General features: G+C 38.7%; 1 protein-coding gene across 3 annotated transcripts in view; it reads left to right on the plus strand.

Moving 5' to 3' along the window:
• Positions 1–18,177, plus strand: part of PITPNB (phosphatidylinositol transfer protein beta) — a 68,031-nt gene that overhangs the window by 42,116 nt on the left and 7,738 nt on the right. For all 3 annotated transcript variants that reach the window (XM_003905361.3, XM_003905362.3, XM_009216989.4), the window contains exons 8-9: positions 3,831–3,908; positions 17,336–17,446. In XM_003905361.3, coding sequence (XP_003905410.1) covers positions 3,831–3,908; positions 17,336–17,446 — 189 coding nt within the window. The remainder of the gene's footprint in view (positions 1–3,830; positions 3,909–17,335; positions 17,447–18,177) is intronic.

The following is an 18,177-nucleotide window of genomic DNA, read 5'->3' on the forward strand; positions in this document are numbered from 1 at the left end:
AAACTAATATTCTTTGTATTCGAAATGAATCTGGTTTCTATTGAGAGTTTCTGTTGAGATCTGTAGTGAACAACAGATGTACACCCAAGAGGTAGCACAACTTTTGTATTCCAGTGACAGAAAACAGTTATTTATAAGAAATTAATGAGTGTATTCTGTGGCTCCAGTGTGGAGCCTCAGTAATCCATTTATTTACCATATTATATTTTATTTTGTTCTCCAAAGGGTATCCTGCCTGTTTTTCTTAAATAAGAGTTTTCAATTAAATAGAGCTGTATTAACACTAATCCGAATATACCTTATGCTGATACCACTGTATTTTTTCGTTGTTCAGGCACTGTTATTGGTGGAGCAAGTAGTGTCTAGGGATATTACACCTAACTTGATAATGATGGTTTTACTAAGCCCTTATCCTGGCCAGGCCTCTGGGCATTATACAGATAATTAAAATTGAATCATAAAAAATTTTAAACACAATGCACCTTAGCAATAAGATTTTTCTACTTTTAAACATGATTTTAAAACCCATTTTAAAAAATGCATTTCCTTAGCCTGGTGAATTTGCTCTCTTTTTTTCCCAAGGATTACAGAAAGTGCATAGCAAATTCAGCCTTCAGAATACCCAGGAGCTGAAGACTCAAGTAGGCTACAGCTGTCTTCACCCACAGTATTCTAAAAGAACTAATGAGATGAGAAGTCTGCAGCTGGTGGCAAGCACAATAAACCATGAGCCAAGGGCTTCTCTTCATCAGAGCCTCCCCTTTCCCCATGGGATCCCAAAGGAGACAGAATACTAACAAAGCCAGCAGGCTGTCTCATTCCACACTATTGCTCATTTGCAGCTATAATTGGTAGCTGAGGTTGCATTCTGTATGCTGAAACTGTCATACATGAAGGAATATATTTGTTCATTGTGATACGGACATAAATCGTTCAGTTTTCAGATATAGCAAGACCAAACTAGATACCCAACAGTGGAAATGTAGCAAAGAAGATATTGTTCAAAAAATTAGGTGTTTGTTGTGGAAATACAAAACTGAGGTTGTTAAAAAGCTACTTCCTGCTTCTTAATATCTTACCATTTAATTCAGCTGATTAAACATTTACATATTCTTCATATTCAAACTAATGTAAAACAGAAATTTCTAGGTTTTGACAAGATTCATTATTCTCATCTTTCAAGGTTAAAGTGCTATTGTTAATAATTGGGTTTTGTTATGTTTTCGGTATAATGTCTTTAATATTTTTCTGCTTTGTATTCAAGAGGAGAAAAAGCAGAGAGGGGAAGACTTCATTTCATATATACATGTGTATATGTGTATGATATTTTACATGCAGTTGTGCTTCATAGGAAAATCCACTTTGATATCTCTAGTGCTGCAGCTTCTTGGTATTTTTGAAACGTGGTTTGATTATCTGGCATTTGTTGACACCTTTTGCCATCATCCTGTGTGGTGTACCAGAATGTGCCCAGGACCAAGGCTAAGGAGGCTTGAGTTGAAGTGCTGGGGTAGTTGAGCCCTACCACGTCCTTATCAGACTGTGGTTTTAGCATCTTTCAAATGATGGAGCTTGGGTGGTCTTTACGGTTCATTTCACTTCTATGATTCTGTGAATCCATAGTTCAGATTTTTCTCCTCTTAAACATGATTTTACAATCCATTTTAAAAGTGCATTTCCTTTGCTGGTTTTGTTTGGTTTTGATTCTGACAGTAATTGTCTCCATTCTCTGTTGGCAGTTAACAGGTACTTCCTGGTGTTTGAGTTACCTGTTCTTTGTTTGCCTCTTTCTTTATCCTAACTAGACTGATTCTTTAGGAGCCAGAACTGTGTTGGTTCTCCTTTACTTCATCTGTTTCCTTGAATTACCTCTTATTAATAACATCTGGTGTGCTACCTTCTATATGATGGCTGTTCAATAACTAGATTTTGATTGAGGGAAATGATGCTGAAAGTGATTATTTGATACAATGTTAAATACTTTCAAGTTTTGAAAAAAAATGAACTTGCTTTTAGGTTTTAATTCCAAGCCTCTGACCTAGAAGAAAATGTTTTATGGTATTGCAGGTTCATTTATGTTAATAGAGTAGCTTATTTCTCATTGTAAATCCAGGTCTTGAAACCACCTGTACACACAGTTGATTCTTTTGTCAATCAGAAGTGGAGTTACTCATTTTTAGGATGAAGTTAAAAATTGAAGTTTAAGAACTCATACTTGCTGACAGTAACTGACCTTTCTGCTGCTCTGCCCAGACATAGGAAGTAAGTCCAGTTGTCCAGCTCCTTGCAGACTATCCATCCCAGTTTGTCATTCCTGGGTAATGTTGATGCCTGTGGCTGTGCCACATTGTATGTTTTAAAGCATTAAGTCTCAGTATAGTGAGACCTATTTGCTTGTTTAATAATTTTAGGTTATTGTTGGTCCTTTTTGTAGACAACCTTTAGAGAGGCTTCAAGTTCTGGGTCACATATTTACACAGTTATCTTTCTTTAAAGTTTTGTTTTCTCTCTGAACTGAACATTTTTCTTTCCTCACATAATTTGTTTGTAACTTTCTCTTTAGGAATTATTAACATGGCATATGCACTTACTGAGTAACTGTTAAGTTTTGAGTGGCTGCTTCTCAACGTGTTTGTTTGTTTGTTTTTGATTTGCGGAAAGTTCATATTATACTGTAGAGCATGTTCAGTTCTTGCTTTTGCTTGTACTGCCCTTATCTCTAGAACAGTGATTTTAGTTAAGGTTTCATATCTGACATATCTGAACATTTTTCACTAAGTATGAGGTCTCTTCACAAATTCCGTAAAGGACCCCAGAGTCAGAAAGTCTGCTCAAGAAGCAAGGGACTCTCCCCACCTCTCTTTCTTTGCAATGTTTTAAACTGACCAACTGACCATGGTCAAGTTACTGTTGTAAGTCTCTCTTATTATTGTTATTAATCTGGGCTCTAGCTCTTCAAAAGTAATTTTATCTTTTTTTCTGGAGAGAGAGAGAGAGAGTATGTGTGTGTGTGTATGTATAACGACAAGAGAACTTTTGTAAAGCAGGTAGATTTTAAAAGATTTTCTTTTTTCATTTCCTCCATTCTGTCAGGAAAAGGATATACTAAGGGAAACAATTTACACACACTAGAACCCTGAATAAAACCTTTATTTTAGAGCCGTTCCCCTGTGGTATATAACTGAGGCAGTCCCGTGACACCCCTCCCTTGCCTCCTTTGACAGTGGGGGGCTGACATGAGTGCACTCCTTTTGTGAGGAAGCCAAGCCGTGTGTACCCCAGGGCTCTCTGAACAAGGGTTTAGAGAAGCCAGTCACGAAATTGAGATGTCCACCACAGACCCAACTGTAGGAAGAGGTTGGGGGATGCTGCAGAATCCATAGTTCTGATTTTGTTCCCAGCCACAGTAGTTGCTCTGGCCAGCATTAACAGTCCAGTGTCATCATCTCCCTGTAGTGTCAAAACTGGGATGGGTATGTTTTATTCTTTGAGTGTGATTATCCATTTATCAAAATACTTAAATTATTAAAAAACTGTTGGAAGGTTTGTTCTTGGAGACAGCTGTCCAGTAACCAGAGTGGATTACTAGTCCAAGACTTTTATTATTTCTTATTATGTAGTTATTTAGCCCAAGGTAAAAGTTTAGTGCAAAGGAAACCAAACTGAAAACAATGGACAGGTCCTGAGCATTTTTCTACTTTTACACAAAAGCACAGTGAGTCTGATTGATTTCTGTCTTGTGTTTCGGTAGCTGCAAAGAGCTGTTCTGGCAAGGTTAAAGAATATTCTCTGGTTTTCTTCTCTGCCTCTGACTTTGTTTTGCTTTGCAGGACTACAAAGCTGATGAAGACCCAGCATTATTCCAGTCAGTCAAGACCAAGAGAGGCCCTTTGGGACCCAACTGGAAGGTACCGGATGCTGACCTTTCTGACAGGCATAGTCTTGGCAACAGAACACTTGACAGGTCCTGAGTCTTGAGGAGCTGGTGACGTTTAAGTGAAAAATAGAAATGGCATAAAAATAGTTTTATTTGCGATAAGGACTTACAGCCAGTTGCAGTTGGCCAGCAAATCTGTGCTGCATTAACAACTGAACAGAGCCAGACTGTCACTTTCAGCATAATGCTGCTCCAATAACTCTTAAAAGAGACAAGTGGTTTAGTCTTTGGGGATTGTAATGTTCTCTTTTGAGACCTGAAGCAGTATAAAAATCCATGTTAAATGAAGGTCTCTAGTTTAAGTTTAGTCTTAGTAAAAACTGAACAAGTTCCCTTCACCCAAGCTCATATTCCTGGACTTTTAATAGTTATATTTTTGGAAAGCAGGACACGAGCGAGCAATTTTTGTGGCAAGTAGTTTTTGTTTTTGTTTTTTTGAGATGGAGTTTTGCTCTTGTTGCCCAGGCTGGGGTGCAGTGGCACAGTCTGGGCTCACTGCAGCCTCTGCCTCCTGGGTTCAAGTGATTCTCCTGCCTCAGCCTCCCAGGTAACTGGGATTACAGGCATGTGCCACCATGCCTGGCTAATTTTGTATTTTTAATAGAGACGGGGTTTCCCTATGTTGATCAGGCTGGTTTCAAACTACCGACTTCAAGTGATTCACCCAGCTCGGCCTCCCAAAGTGCTGGGATTACAGGCGTGAACCACCGCGCCCAGCCAGTAGTTGTTGTTAAATAAAGTGCACCCCTTTACTTTATTCATGGAAGTAAGGTAATGTCAAGGTAATAATTTAAATTGCTATAGAAATATAATGCATTTTAAAGACATCTGCTAAACTAAATGACAGATCCTTAAAGAAGTTTTAATGTGTTATTGGCAAGTTATTATAGCTAATTTGACAGAAGAAGAGCATAAAAACTTAAACATGCCCACAGCAGATTTTCTACTCACAGGGTCTTACTTGGTAACCAACCTTTCTGTGCTGAAGCCAGTCACAGGTCATCGATAAATGATGTCTAGATACTAGTTGTTGCATGCAGATAGAGGATTACTGTTACAGCCCCACAGAGAGCTCATTGAGTGGTTCTTCATGGGTGTTAGACTGTTTTGTGGACCGTCTTGTGCATCAACTATAAGGAAAAAAGAGTTTAACTTTGGTTTATAAGAAATGATTCATAACTATCTGATTTTCACATTTGTTCTCTGGGTAGAGTGTAATTCAAAATTCTCCCAGTTTTAATACTTAGCATGTCAGGCCAATCTTGCATTACTATAAAGAACCTGAGATTGGGTAATATATAAAGAAAAGAGACTTGGGCCAGGCATGATGGCTCACGCCTATAATCCCAGTACTTTGGGAGGCTGAGGCCCCGGGGTGGATCACCTGAGGTCAGGAGTTCAAGACCAACCTGGGCAACATGGTGAAACCCCATCTCTACTAAAAATACAAAAATTAGCTGGGCGCGGTGGTGCTTGCGTGTAATCCCAGCTACTCAGGAGGCTGAGGCAGGAGAATCACTTGAACCGGGGAGGCAGAGCTTGCAGTGAGCCGAGATTGCAACATTGCACTCCAGCCTGGGCGACAGAGCGAGACTCCCTCTCAAAAAAAAAAAAAAAGAGGTTTAATTGGCTTACAGTTCTGCACACTGTACAGGAAGCATAGTGCTGGTATCTGCTTTTGGGGAGCCTTCAGAAAGCTTACATTCATGGTAGGCAAAGGAGGAGCAGACGTCTCACATGGCGGAAGTGGGGCAGGGAAGTGTGCCAGGCACTTTTATACAACCAGATCTCATGTGAACTCAGAATGAGAGCTCACTTATCACCAAGGGGATGGCTGAAGCCATTCATGAAGGATCTGCACTTATGATCCAAACACCTGTTAGAGGCTTTACCTCTAACATTAGGGATTTGCATTTCAACATTGGGGATTGCATTTCAGCATGATATTTGCGCAGGGACAAATTTCCAATCTATACTACCCAGAAAGTGATGTATACCACTTATAAATTAACAAATTCAGCCTGCTTGATGTAAATTTGCTTTAATGGATTTAGAAAATGTCCCCACCCTTTTCCAGATTTCTAGCTTCAGACTTTAGAACTCAATCTTAGTTGGAGGGGAAGCCCTTTGAGATTTCACACTGGTCTTCTAAACAAGGACACCATGCCAAAGAGCAGCCCAGATGGTGGCTACCTCCACTGGCGCTGTAACTTCTAAAAAAGTACGTCTTATTCCAATGCATAGTAGCTCTAGCTGACAATACTTTTACAGGGAGTAAAGGGGTATGAGGTTGAGACCCAGAGGTGAATTAAATATTGTATTTTCTTGAAATAAACATTAGAAGACAATGCTACATTATGTGGTGGGCTTTATGTTTGGGCTCAAATCCTTCCTGTAGGAACTCCTAACTGATTTTATAACAGGCAGCAAAAGTAGTTTGATACTATGAGTTGTGCCGATTTCTAACTTTTTAGGAACTTGGAATATATACCATGTCTGGCCTGATTTTTAACTGATACGGCTTTGTCTTTTATTATTGACTAATGATTGAAATTCTAGAATAGGTTTAATTCTTAGAAATAATGTGAATTTTATATTTCTGCAGGTTGCAGAACTGCAGTTTGTTTCCATTTTCACCCCTGTGTTAAACAGTAACTTATTAGGCTGGTAGGGTGCTGGTCGTTTCTGCCCATTTGCCTGTTGATTGTTCATTTTATCCAGATGATGGTGGATCCAGCTACTCTTATAAATTGAGCTGCTGCCTGACTGAATTTATGTGAATTACTGTGATCTCAGAAATAACTAGTGCAGTCAAGAATAACTAATAATAATTAAGCCATCCACTCGCTGCTGTGGAGGGAAATAAAGAGTAAGAAGATAGCTAATAATATGGCATACAGGAAATTGGGAACCTTTGGACTTGATCTTACCAGTGTCTTCTGTAAACATGTTTAGCAGGCCCTCTTTGCCAATTACTGTCCTGGTGGAGGCACTGAGGGTAGCACTAGGGAACGATAATAGTTGGAAATTTTTATACTTCTGAAATGCAAGGAAGTAATAGGGAACAAACATATAATAATTATGGCTTAAAGGAAGAAGAAATTTTATTGTGGATCCACTTACCCAGGGTTGTGTGGAAGAATGTTCTTATAGAAGAGCTGCCTGGTAGTTCCACGGTCTCTCTCTCAAAAGGCCTCCGTGAGCCATTCCCACACTTACCCTTCAGCAGAAACCTGCCTTACCAGTACGAATTCCAAAGTCTATTTGAAGCTAAATGCAAATCCCATGATGTCTTTGAAACTTTTCCTTATTTGTCTGATGGTGATATTTTCCCTCTGAATTATTGCAGTATTTACTTCCTGTCTGCACCAGACTGACTAGGGGAAAATAAACTTTTCCTTGGTACCAGGTTCTGTACAAGGTTACATTTAATCTTTACAACCTTCGTGTGGTGTAAGTTCAGCTGCTGTATTTTATATAGTTGAGAAACTTGGGCAGAGAAACACACGTAATAGTTGTAGGAGAAACAGCACAACGTCTGCCATTTCTGGAACACCTGATTCAGTGCTAGTTATAGCAGTGTGTAAGGTATGGAGATGTAGCAGGTTTTAACTCTTAATCCAGTGACTCCTAGATCACCATTCTGTACCTTTTATGCCCTGTTGCATCATTGGCAATTGTGTGACTCCCTATTCATGGTATTTGCCAGAACTTGATAATTTCTGTTATACTAGTGGTACGTTTTCAGTGGTCAGGGAATCTGTAAGTGTCAGAGGCACTAAGGGAGATCCATTAAAAAGCCATTGGGAATCTACACAAGTTGCAACTTAACGCTCACTCTGAGCCTTGATTTCCACATCTCCAAAATGGAAATGATTTTAGTAACTACCAGAAGGTAGTTGTAAAGACTGGGTGAAATAATGTTAAGTTCTCAGCACAGAAGAAGTGCATAATCAGTGTTAACCGTTATCATTGTCATCATGCTTTTGTCTTTCGTCTCTTGGGGTTGCTGAGATCTATAAATGTGACCCTGTATTTATGACACGTAATTCTTATCTGTCTAGTATCCAGAGAGTTCCCCTCATTCTGGTATCTAGGGATTGTTAAACACATCCGGGTTCATGTGTCTTTACCCCTCATGGTTATATATGTTTAATGAGTGATTTTATTTGGTTATCCATAAAGTAGAGAGCCACACGGTTTAGAGAGGATTCACTAGCAGGGGATGATGAGGTTGCTAAGGAATATATTTTCATATTTTCCACGTTTGTTAAGAGTACAGACAATTTTTTTAGCCTATGATGTGATACATATCTTTTATTTTTAAAAAACTACAAACCCAGAGATGCAGGCCTCAGTTGTATATTTATTTTCCCTCTGAAGAAAGAATTTTTAAAATCTGAGTGCGTGAATTATATTTTTGTTACTTAGGATTCAGCACTTGATGAAGTGACTGTGTGCATAGTAATAGGAAAGCGATTTATAACCTGATTAAGAATTTTGCTTCAAGGCAGAATTGTACATTTCTGATGGATGTAAATGTCTTGCTTCTCTATAGCACTGTGTGCACGTGTGTGTGTGTGTGTGTGTGTGTGTGTGTGTACCTGTTTCCATTTGTTTTTAGCTTTTCAGTTTCCCTTCTCTGATTTGAGTGAGGAATTGTCATTTTAACAGATTGAAACACTACCTTTGAAGATTGTGGTTTCATTTTTATCCCATGGCAAGGCCTCATTTCTTCCTTCATTTAAGCCAGACATCTCTTGAAGATTTAAGCTTCTGTGTCTACAAATAGATGATAGTTAATAATTAGGCCTCTAAAGGTCTTTGTAGGAGGCTTTGTCAAAGCGTCTCTGCCTTATAGGGCTTGATGTGTCTCGGAAGTCTCAGCCAGAGCTCTGAACTTCGGAATATATAAGGGGATCCGGTCAAATAAATAAGTTGATCCAGAAATTATGGTGGTTTTTAAATTATCTTTATGTACATGTTCTTTCTCATCATAAAGGCATGCCCCATTTGTCTTTTGTGTTAACTCTAGCCTGAGCTAATGCTCCGCAGTCAGAGCTTGGCTGTTCAGATTTTCATACTGTTTAGCTGCTCAGTCAGCTTTAGTCTCATTCTAGAACAGCTGTAGAGGCCATTCTGGATCCTTCACGCCAGTGGAGGGAAACCATATTTGTGCATGATAGAGATGTTAATTTGTTTAATGCCATGCTACCAAGATTTCTTTCTTTTTCTACCCCATGTCTGAAAAGATGGTGGTACACTTGGTGTCCGTGACCTAAGATAAGGAAACTGCAAAATTTTTTTGGCCAGGGATAGGAGGAGTAGAAGTGAGTGATGAGGGAAAAGTTGAAATTCAGGTGTGGAAATCTCTTTTGAGATAGAGAGTGGCAGGAAAGCCACCCAGAGACTCAGGTGGCTTATGAGCAGTGTTTGTTACTTGGTAGCCGCCCTAGTGGAAAGACTGGGAGGTGCTCTCTTGTTTCTTAGCCTCAACATGTCTGTGAGATCCAGGGAGGATACAAAGCATTTGAAAACATGTTCCCTCCCTGTAATCTCACATTTGAAACCCCATAGTGGGTGGCATAAAGAGGCTTAGTAATTAGTTTCTGGTTAGACCACATTTTGGATTATGTATAATAAAGCAGACCTTCAAGCATGGCTGAGTCTTTTTTAATATCTAGTTTGATGACTACATTTTTAATTTGATTTTTAAAATAAATATATAGCACATAGTATGTACTAATTATGTTAACTCCTATAGAGGATACCAAAAAAAAAAAAGCTTTTCCATGTCTTTAAGAAGCTAAGTGCTCTAAGAGCAAAACTGATTAATTCTAACCTTATCTTGGCTATGGAATGTCTCTGTTCTCAGGCAGAGTTAGATTCAGGCACAGATGAATGAATGTCTTATTCAAGTTCAAGAAGTGATTTGGCAGTGTGAGCTTCTTGCAGAGATTCTTCCAGACACTTCCAGAAACAGTTTTCTTCATGAGTTTCATTTGAAGGTGAACTTGGGGTTTTGCTTGAAAATAGTGTCACTCCTGGAGTTATCAGACACAAGCATGAAGCATATAACATAGTCCTCTTTAGTGAAATGGGTGTGAGCCACACAAAAAATTAGGTTTGGAGGAACATGGAAAATGTGACTGATTATCCTCTCACAGGCAGTAAGTTTTCCTGTCTGGATCTTATTTCGCCTATTTTTGTGAAATTAGATTAACCTACAATTAGTTCAGTCTTTTTTAACTCACATTTAGTCTCACGTTTACTTCTTCCATTTAATATTTTCCATTTGCCCCACCAGATGGGACTCCTCCACCTTTGAATGCCACTAGAGTCTTGCCGATGACCTTCTCATGGCTCCCGGTGTGTCTTGGGTTAGGGCGGTGGTTTATGTATTCCCTCTGTCTTCCTTCCCCCCACTTCCTCCATCTCCTGTTGTTCACACTGAATTTTAAACGATAGGCTTTGTGTCTGACTTACCTTGATACAGGTCAGTGCCAAGCAGGGAGGTTTGCTCATAGTAGGGGCTTGTAAGTATTTGCTAGATTCAAGTTAACTACCTTAAACCAAATAAAAATCAAGTAAATGTTGGACTTCCCATGTATTTACAGAAATATAATGTCCAATGTAAGTCTGTCAAAATGGCTACTAAAATAAATGGTTACCTAAATAAAGTTTAGGTTACCTAAATAGAGAGAATAGCTGAGTTGGGGAATGGGGATCTGCTTGAAATTTCAGTACATAGACGTCAGATACATTTCATAATCTTGTGTTGATATTTACTGATGCACACACACTGGCAGCACTCCCAGCAGTGCATTTATTTTTAACTTTCTTGGTGAAATCTGGGTTGGAAACTTAACATCACAAAATCAGCAGCTGAAATTAAGCATTCACATTCCCTTAAATTGAAAAATGAAAATATGAAGACAGTTATGAGCCTTATAGAAACTGCTGTGTCTTTGCAAAGTGTTAATTCTGGTTCAGTGTAGCATATACCTATTCCATCTTCATCCCAACACAGTTTTAAATAGGAAAAAGTATGTGTAAAGTTGACAAATCTCATGAAACTGAGGGGACTGTATTTTTAGAAAATACATTTCCAGAATGCCTTTGGATTCTTTTTAAAAAATGTTAAATCTCTTTTATGTTTGTTTATATTTGTTTGTCACAGATTTGAGAAACTAGTTCTTGTGGATAACATGTACTGATTGCTCACTCTTCCAGTTAAACACACTGTGTTTTGTTTAGTTACATTGTGTGCCTCTAGTATACATTACTCCCCGTAAGACCTCATCCACATACCTTAGAGTAACCTAATATGTGTTGTTAAATTAAAAACATGACTCGGGCTTGGGAGTTTCATTTACAGTTAGAAACATGAAATGTAAGGAATTCAGTGAATATACAAACTATTTAAATACAATTTTGGAAACATTTCACAACTAGTGCTTACTATATTACAGATGAAATTTAAATTACATAGCGATGAGTCATAATTTGAGGTTCTTGTTAGCCCATGACGTTCATCTTGTAGAACTTTTGATTGTTCTCTTTGTAATCAACCATTCTTTACCCTTTTAAGTTGTCCTTTTAAATTTTCATGCTTTATGTAAAACTCAGCAAAATCATTTTATCTACTTTCAGATTAGGAAAGAGTTAACTGTTTTGCCTTAGAGGAGGAAATGTTAGGTTTGGGCTGGATTGGAGTTGTGTGTTAAAGATCTTAATTCAGATTTTGGTTTTATTTGCTTTGGGGTTGTTTTTTAGCCACTGAAGAAGAAAGAATCAGAAAACTTTATTTAAAACTTTTATTTTAGGTTTAGGGGGTACATGTGAAGGTTAGTTATGTAGGTAAACACATATCACGGGGGTTTGTTGTACATAGTATTTCTCACCCCCGCTGGTACCCAATAGTTATCTTTTTTGTTCCTCTCTCTCCTTTCACCCTCCCCACAACATTTGTATTTTTTAAAGTCAGAGAGGAAACTTTGTCTTGCCCCAGGCTGTGAACCTCTTGAGAGCTGGGCAGAGACTTCTGGAACTTCTTTGGGTCTTGTGGATTCTAGAACATTGCTCTGAGTGTGGGGTCCCAAATATTTGCCCCTTTGAGATTTTTCACATTTTGAAGATTACAACATTTCTTCACTAGAATGTTGCTGATGCCCTAGAAGTGTTGATCATTTTATTTTGCATATATACCTTGTAATTGCTTTAAAGAAGAATTAAATATGGGATGGACTAAACTTACGTATTAAAGATCTTAATTCGGCTTTTAACTTGATTTTGTTTAGCTTTGTTTAGATTTAATTTACTAAACATCAGAAGAAAGAAGCCAAAAGCCAGATTGTTTATAGTGAAAGAAGAATGAAGACTTGAAATAGTACCCAGATAATTTAGGGTAAAGTCAGTCTTTGTCCTAAAATACTCTGCTGAGGGCAAAAAAAAACTTTTTTAGCATCAATTTGGTTTTCTGCGTATTTGGTTTTTTTTTAATTTTAAATGATAATTTTGAAAATAATTGTACACAAAAGAAAATAAAAATTAGTTGTCTAATTTAATTACTATTATTTGGTATATTTTCTGATTCCTGTAGTTTATTTTGTTAGGAATGTTTATACTATACATAGATACCTATTTGTATTAATTCTCCTTTTTTTCCCTCCCACATTGTTGACTGTTATTTGAAATTTTTTCTTTTTCTTTTTCTCTCTCTCTATTTTTTGAGATGGAGTTTTGCTGTTGTTGCCCAGGCTGGAGTGCAATGGCACGAACTCAGCTCACTGCAACCTCCACCTCCTGGGTGCAAATGATTCTCCTGCCTCAGCCTCCCAAGTAACTGGGATTATAGGCACCCGCCACCACAGCCAGCTAATTTTTGTATTTTTAGTAGAGACGGGGTTTCACCATGTTGGCCAGGCTGATTTCGAACTCCTGACCTCAGATGATCCACCTGCCTCGGCCTCGCAAAGTGCTGGGATTACAGATGTGAACCACCGCAACGCTGGAAAAAAATGTTTTTTAATGGCTGTATGCATAATAGCCCATTATATGGAAGACCTGTGAAGTATTTCACCCCTCTCCTGTAGTGGGTATTTAAGTTAATAATTAATAAGTCCAGATTTTTGCTGTTACCGGATAAATCTGTGGTATTATTTCTTTACTTAATTAATAGGATATATTTCTGAAAGTGGAATTACCAGGTTAAAGGGTACAGGGTAGGATATGAACCACTTTTAAGACTTTTTATTACCTAGTGTCAGATTTCACTCCAGGGAGATGATACCAAAAGGATTCTTTTAGGTTATTGTACGACATTCGGACATTTTCACTATTTTCTGTGTCATCATAAGTATGGAGACTTTCAAAGCCATGTTCTTAATCAGTACTTTTAAAAACCGTAGCTCACATTTAACAGATGACTCCCGCAAATCATTTTGAGAATTGTATGAGAACTTTTAGATATCTTGTATACATTAATAATAATGATTGAAAAAAAATGTGTGTAGCTTGTGTGCTCTCAACTTTCTTCTGGTAATATTTATGTTTTTAGGCAACAAGCTGTTGTTTTTTAGTTGGGTGCGTGTTCTTCTCTGAAGGGTTTTTAAAAAAATAATTACTTGTAAATTGGATGGAAAGCAAAAATCAGATTGGGACTGAATATACATTTTAGATTTGAAAAGATAGCTTAGGGAACTGGTTCCTTTTTGTCCCATGGCTTATAGTTTCTAAAATGAATTTTATAGATCAATGTTACTTTATGAATTACCAGTATTAATTGATTTGTGCAGCTTGCCAGAGTCACTAGAAAGAATGTGAGAAATAAACTTGGTTAATTGTTGAAGTCACGTATGTGTACTCTGTTCTTGGAGCTCAAGTTTAGTGTAGGCATATGTATATTACAGTTAGCTTACTCCTTTAATTAGAACCGTGCTTCATCCCACTGTTTTTATAAAATTGCTGGAGAATTCTGAAGCGTCAGTGTTCTAGGTACACCCAAGATTTTTCATTTAGTACAAGGTGTCCAATGATTTGAAGTTGTAGAAGAAAGCTTTCAGCAGCTCATAATTAATAGGACCTTCTAATGTTCAATCTGGAAAGTATCTTAGAGTTCATCAGTGGTTTGGTGGGGTACTCAGTCATAGAGGAAATTCACTGTGGGTGGGTGGCAGGCTGGGGAATATTTTCTGAAGCCCAGGCATATTGTAGAATAAAACACAAAATTACAGGAAGTTTTAGGACAAGCCATTGGATGTCAAAGATGTGTAATGTTTACCACGTACAGCCCTAGACCAATCCTGGCCCTCAAGAACCTTAGTTCACTCACCCCTGCTTTTAGTTTTTCCTCAGTGGAGAATGAAAAGCTCTGATAGAGTCTAGTTTTCCTGTTACAGATGGAGAAACGAGGCCCAGAGAGAGGTTAGTGATCCTGCCCTGTGTTAAACAGGAAGTTACCTTGCAATCCAAGTCCCCTTACTCCTAGTCTAGTGCTACTGTTTGGCAGCTGTATCTCACAATTAAGTGCCATATTCTGCATAACCCAAATTGTATTGCATATGAGGATTTTCAGTGACATTCATTGGATTAGAAAGTACTTCAGCATTGGCTCGTTGTTTATTGGTCAAATGATCTGTGGAAGACCAACTTTGTTGTCATTTCAATAAAGCTGGGCACTTAGAAGCTAGCTGTGTCTTATGGAAGGCTTGTTGACCCTTCTTCAGGAGCCCAGCTTAAGTGCCAGGGGCCTGCAGAGCAAAGGGAGGAGTATGTAAATATTTGATTTTAGCCCAAGCCAGCATCCACAACAGGAGGGTGTTTCCTGGGAGAGAATATTGACACCAAGGGCAGCATTATTTACATAATTATCCTCTTCTCTACCAGCTACATTTATGTCCCCTGACAGCACGTAGCACAGAGTAAAGGGTAAATGGTGCCATGTAATACTTGCTGAATTATATTATATTACTAAAGTATACACATACACATACATCCTGAATTTTCACATTGGTACTGTTTTATGGGGGAAAAGTCATGGAAAAATAGAGCTAAGCTAGCCAAGATATTTTGTTAACAGAGCTCACCTGCAAGAGGACAGTTTGCTATAATATTTTTATTTAATTGCTTACTGGTGCTACCTCATTGATTTAGCCCATGTATCAGGTTATTCTTCAGAAGATGAAATGTTACTACAGAACAAATGTCTTGAGAAAAGTTGATCAATCATGAAGGACTCTATAGAACATTCAGTCGCTTAGTAATACCAGGATAGAATTTTTTATATAGCATATCCCTAGAATTAACTTAAAACTGCGCCATGGTATATAATTTGGGGGAAAAAAATGTGATCTGGTGCTTCAATCACATAAAGGAAAAATAATCTTGAGGTTTAGAATAAGACCTAGAAATTAATCATTTTTTGAATGTATGTGGCCGATTTGAGAAAGAATCTTTGCTCACACGCAGCTTTTTGAAAGTGGGATGAGTTGAAGCTGGTAAGTTGAAGCTGACAAGCAATGGTGGTGGCACCCAGTGGGACTGATCCAGTGATGTCTGGGCACCACCGTGTGAAGACAAGGACAGCGGTGAAGAGGGAAGAGCCCATGGGAGAGGCTGCTTTGGCCTTTGACTCAGTAATTTAGTTTTTATAAAAGGGGTCCCCGTCGTGTTGCACTGACTTTCTTCTCTTAGGAGGCAACTTGGTTAAAACTGTCTTGCAGATTCAAAAGTGGTCAATACAGCACTTATTAAAGAACAATAGAAAGAGAGAACTAACATGTATTAAGCCCTTCAGTCTCACCTACTAAGCATGGAACATAAACTGCCTTGCTCAGTCCCCACAACCGCACAACAGTCCTAAGATGATGTCGCCTTTTTTTTTTTTTTTAATCATCTTGTAAGCATACCAACACTGGGGCTTCAGGTTTACAGAAAGGCTCTTTTCCCCAGACCATACTTGCAGTCTGCCTCTGCTCTCTGTGGTGCTTTGGTATGTGCCTTCTGCAGTAGACTGAGCCCTGAGGGCTCACTGCTATGCACCTGTTCCAGGCTTTTCTGGGTCAGCTCAGGAGTATTTTGGTCTTCTGCACACATCACCTTGGAAGTGGACCTGTGTATTTAAATCACTGATGTATGCTGCAAGCTCCTGGTCCACCCCCACTCACTCACTCCTGAAAATAAACATGCTAGTATATTGAACTCACTAAGTAAGGCAAAGCCTCAGTAAGACTCACAGAAATCATCAATAATAACATGGGTTGCAGTGCCCCCACCTCTCATCCCAGTTTATTTATTTCTTTATTTTTATTATTATTTTTTGAGACAGAGTCTTGCTCTGTCGCCCAGGCTGGAGGGCAATGATGTGACCTCAGCTCACTGCAACCTCTTCCTCCTGGGTTCAAGTGATTCTCCTGTCTCTGCCTCTCTAGTAGCTGGGATTACAGGCTCCCACCACCATGCCCAGCAAATTTTTGTATTTTTCAGTAGAGATGGGGTTTCACCATGTTGGCCAGGCTGGTCTCGAACTCCTGACCTCAAGTGATCTGCCCACCTTTGCCTCCCAAAGTGCTGGGATTACAGGTGTGAGCCACTGTGCCCGGCCTGTTTATTTTTTTTTTAGAAATAAGATCTTGCTATCTTACCCAGGCTGGTCTCCAACTCCTGGCCTCAGGTGATCCTCCCACCTCGGCCTCCCAAAGCTCTGAGATTATAGGCATGAACCACTCTGCCCCACCTCTCTTGGCTCTTTAAAAAAATAGTTTATTTTCCCTTGTTACCAGAACAAGTCTTGATTTGATTCCTGACTACACCATTTAAACTGTGAGGTGTAGTCATTTGTGGAAATTGAAGTCTGTATGTATAGGATTTACCTCCAAATATTTGGTAATTACAGATCATTTTTGCTGTTGCATCACTTTTCGTATCTCCCTTCTATTGAAAATACCTCAGTTAATAAACAGTACAGGTCCACTTGCGAATATCTGAAGATACAGGAGAAAGCTGAATTTCCTTGTCATTTTTTATTGTGCCTCACCACATCAAGGGAGTGTGGTGATGGTGTTATGAGAACCCTTACGTATTAAAGGCTCACTATTGATTTGATGTGAATAGAATTTGGTATTTAATATGAAATCTGAATAGTGTAATTTGAGGCAGAGCAACATACCTATTAAACTTTAGAGCTAGGAAGTAACTTGGTCTGTGGAAGGAGGGTTTACAGCAGGGGAATACTGCGGCTTTTGCTAAAATGATTTCAAATTTTCAAATATCTGAATTAAACACATGAGATTGTAATTTTCTTCATGTATGTCTGTGATGTCGTTACACAACAGTCAATTTTAATGAAAACATAAATATTTAAGTCACAATTTCTCCTTTTCAATTTTTCTCATCTAGAAGGAGCTGGCAAACAGCCCTGACTGTCCCCAGATGTGTGCCTATAAGCTGGTGACCATCAAATTCAAGTGGTGGGGACTGCAAAGCAAAGTAGAAAACTTCATTCAGAAGGTAAAAATCTGTTGAAAACGTGGTGACTTAGATTTAGGGTAAGATCGGAGCTAGCTATTATTAATGGGATATCTTCTCTATTGTTACTTTTTTTCCCTCCTTTATGATATGAAAATTATTGTCCCTACATAATTCATTTCAGCCCTTCTTTATACCTTGAAGCAGCAAAGACAGATGGCAGCAGAGGTTTTAAGGGACTTTCTTTGGGGACAAGCACAACAGCTTTTCATTCAAAGTGCTTACCTTATGATTTGCCCAGCACTTCTGTAGAGAACCCTTTTCCCCACACAGCACGTCCCCAAGAGGACCTGGTGTTCTGATCCTGGCTGGAGGGAGAGAGCGAGCCCAGCTTGCTGAAGGGCTCCTCTGCCCCAGCTCAGCTGGACCCTTCCCCCTACCCTCCATATCTCTCAGAATATATATGTGTGCCTTGTGCTGTCACAGGGGAGGGATGACTTCTTTAGAGGTCCTTAGTGAAAATAGGCACACTCTGAACTAAGGTACACAATCTGATGATCCAAATTCTACTTGTTTCTTTTTTATGTCTTCTTTATTAAAGTGAAAGTAACATGGGCAGTTAGATCTAGGAGGAGGGGAGAATTGGAATTTTATAAATGCACACGGTTGTTACTACCTAGGAATGTTGAAACATTTCCTTGGTATTTACTTTTCCTGTAGGGTGAATATTTATTCTGTTATTATTATAAAGAAACCCTCATTATATCTCAGAT

The sequence above is a fragment of the Papio anubis genome, chromosome 16 (genome assembly GCF_008728515.1).
Source record: "Papio anubis isolate 15944 chromosome 16, Panubis1.0, whole genome shotgun sequence".
In the NCBI taxonomy this organism is placed as follows: domain Eukaryota; kingdom Metazoa; phylum Chordata; class Mammalia; order Primates; family Cercopithecidae; genus Papio; species Papio anubis.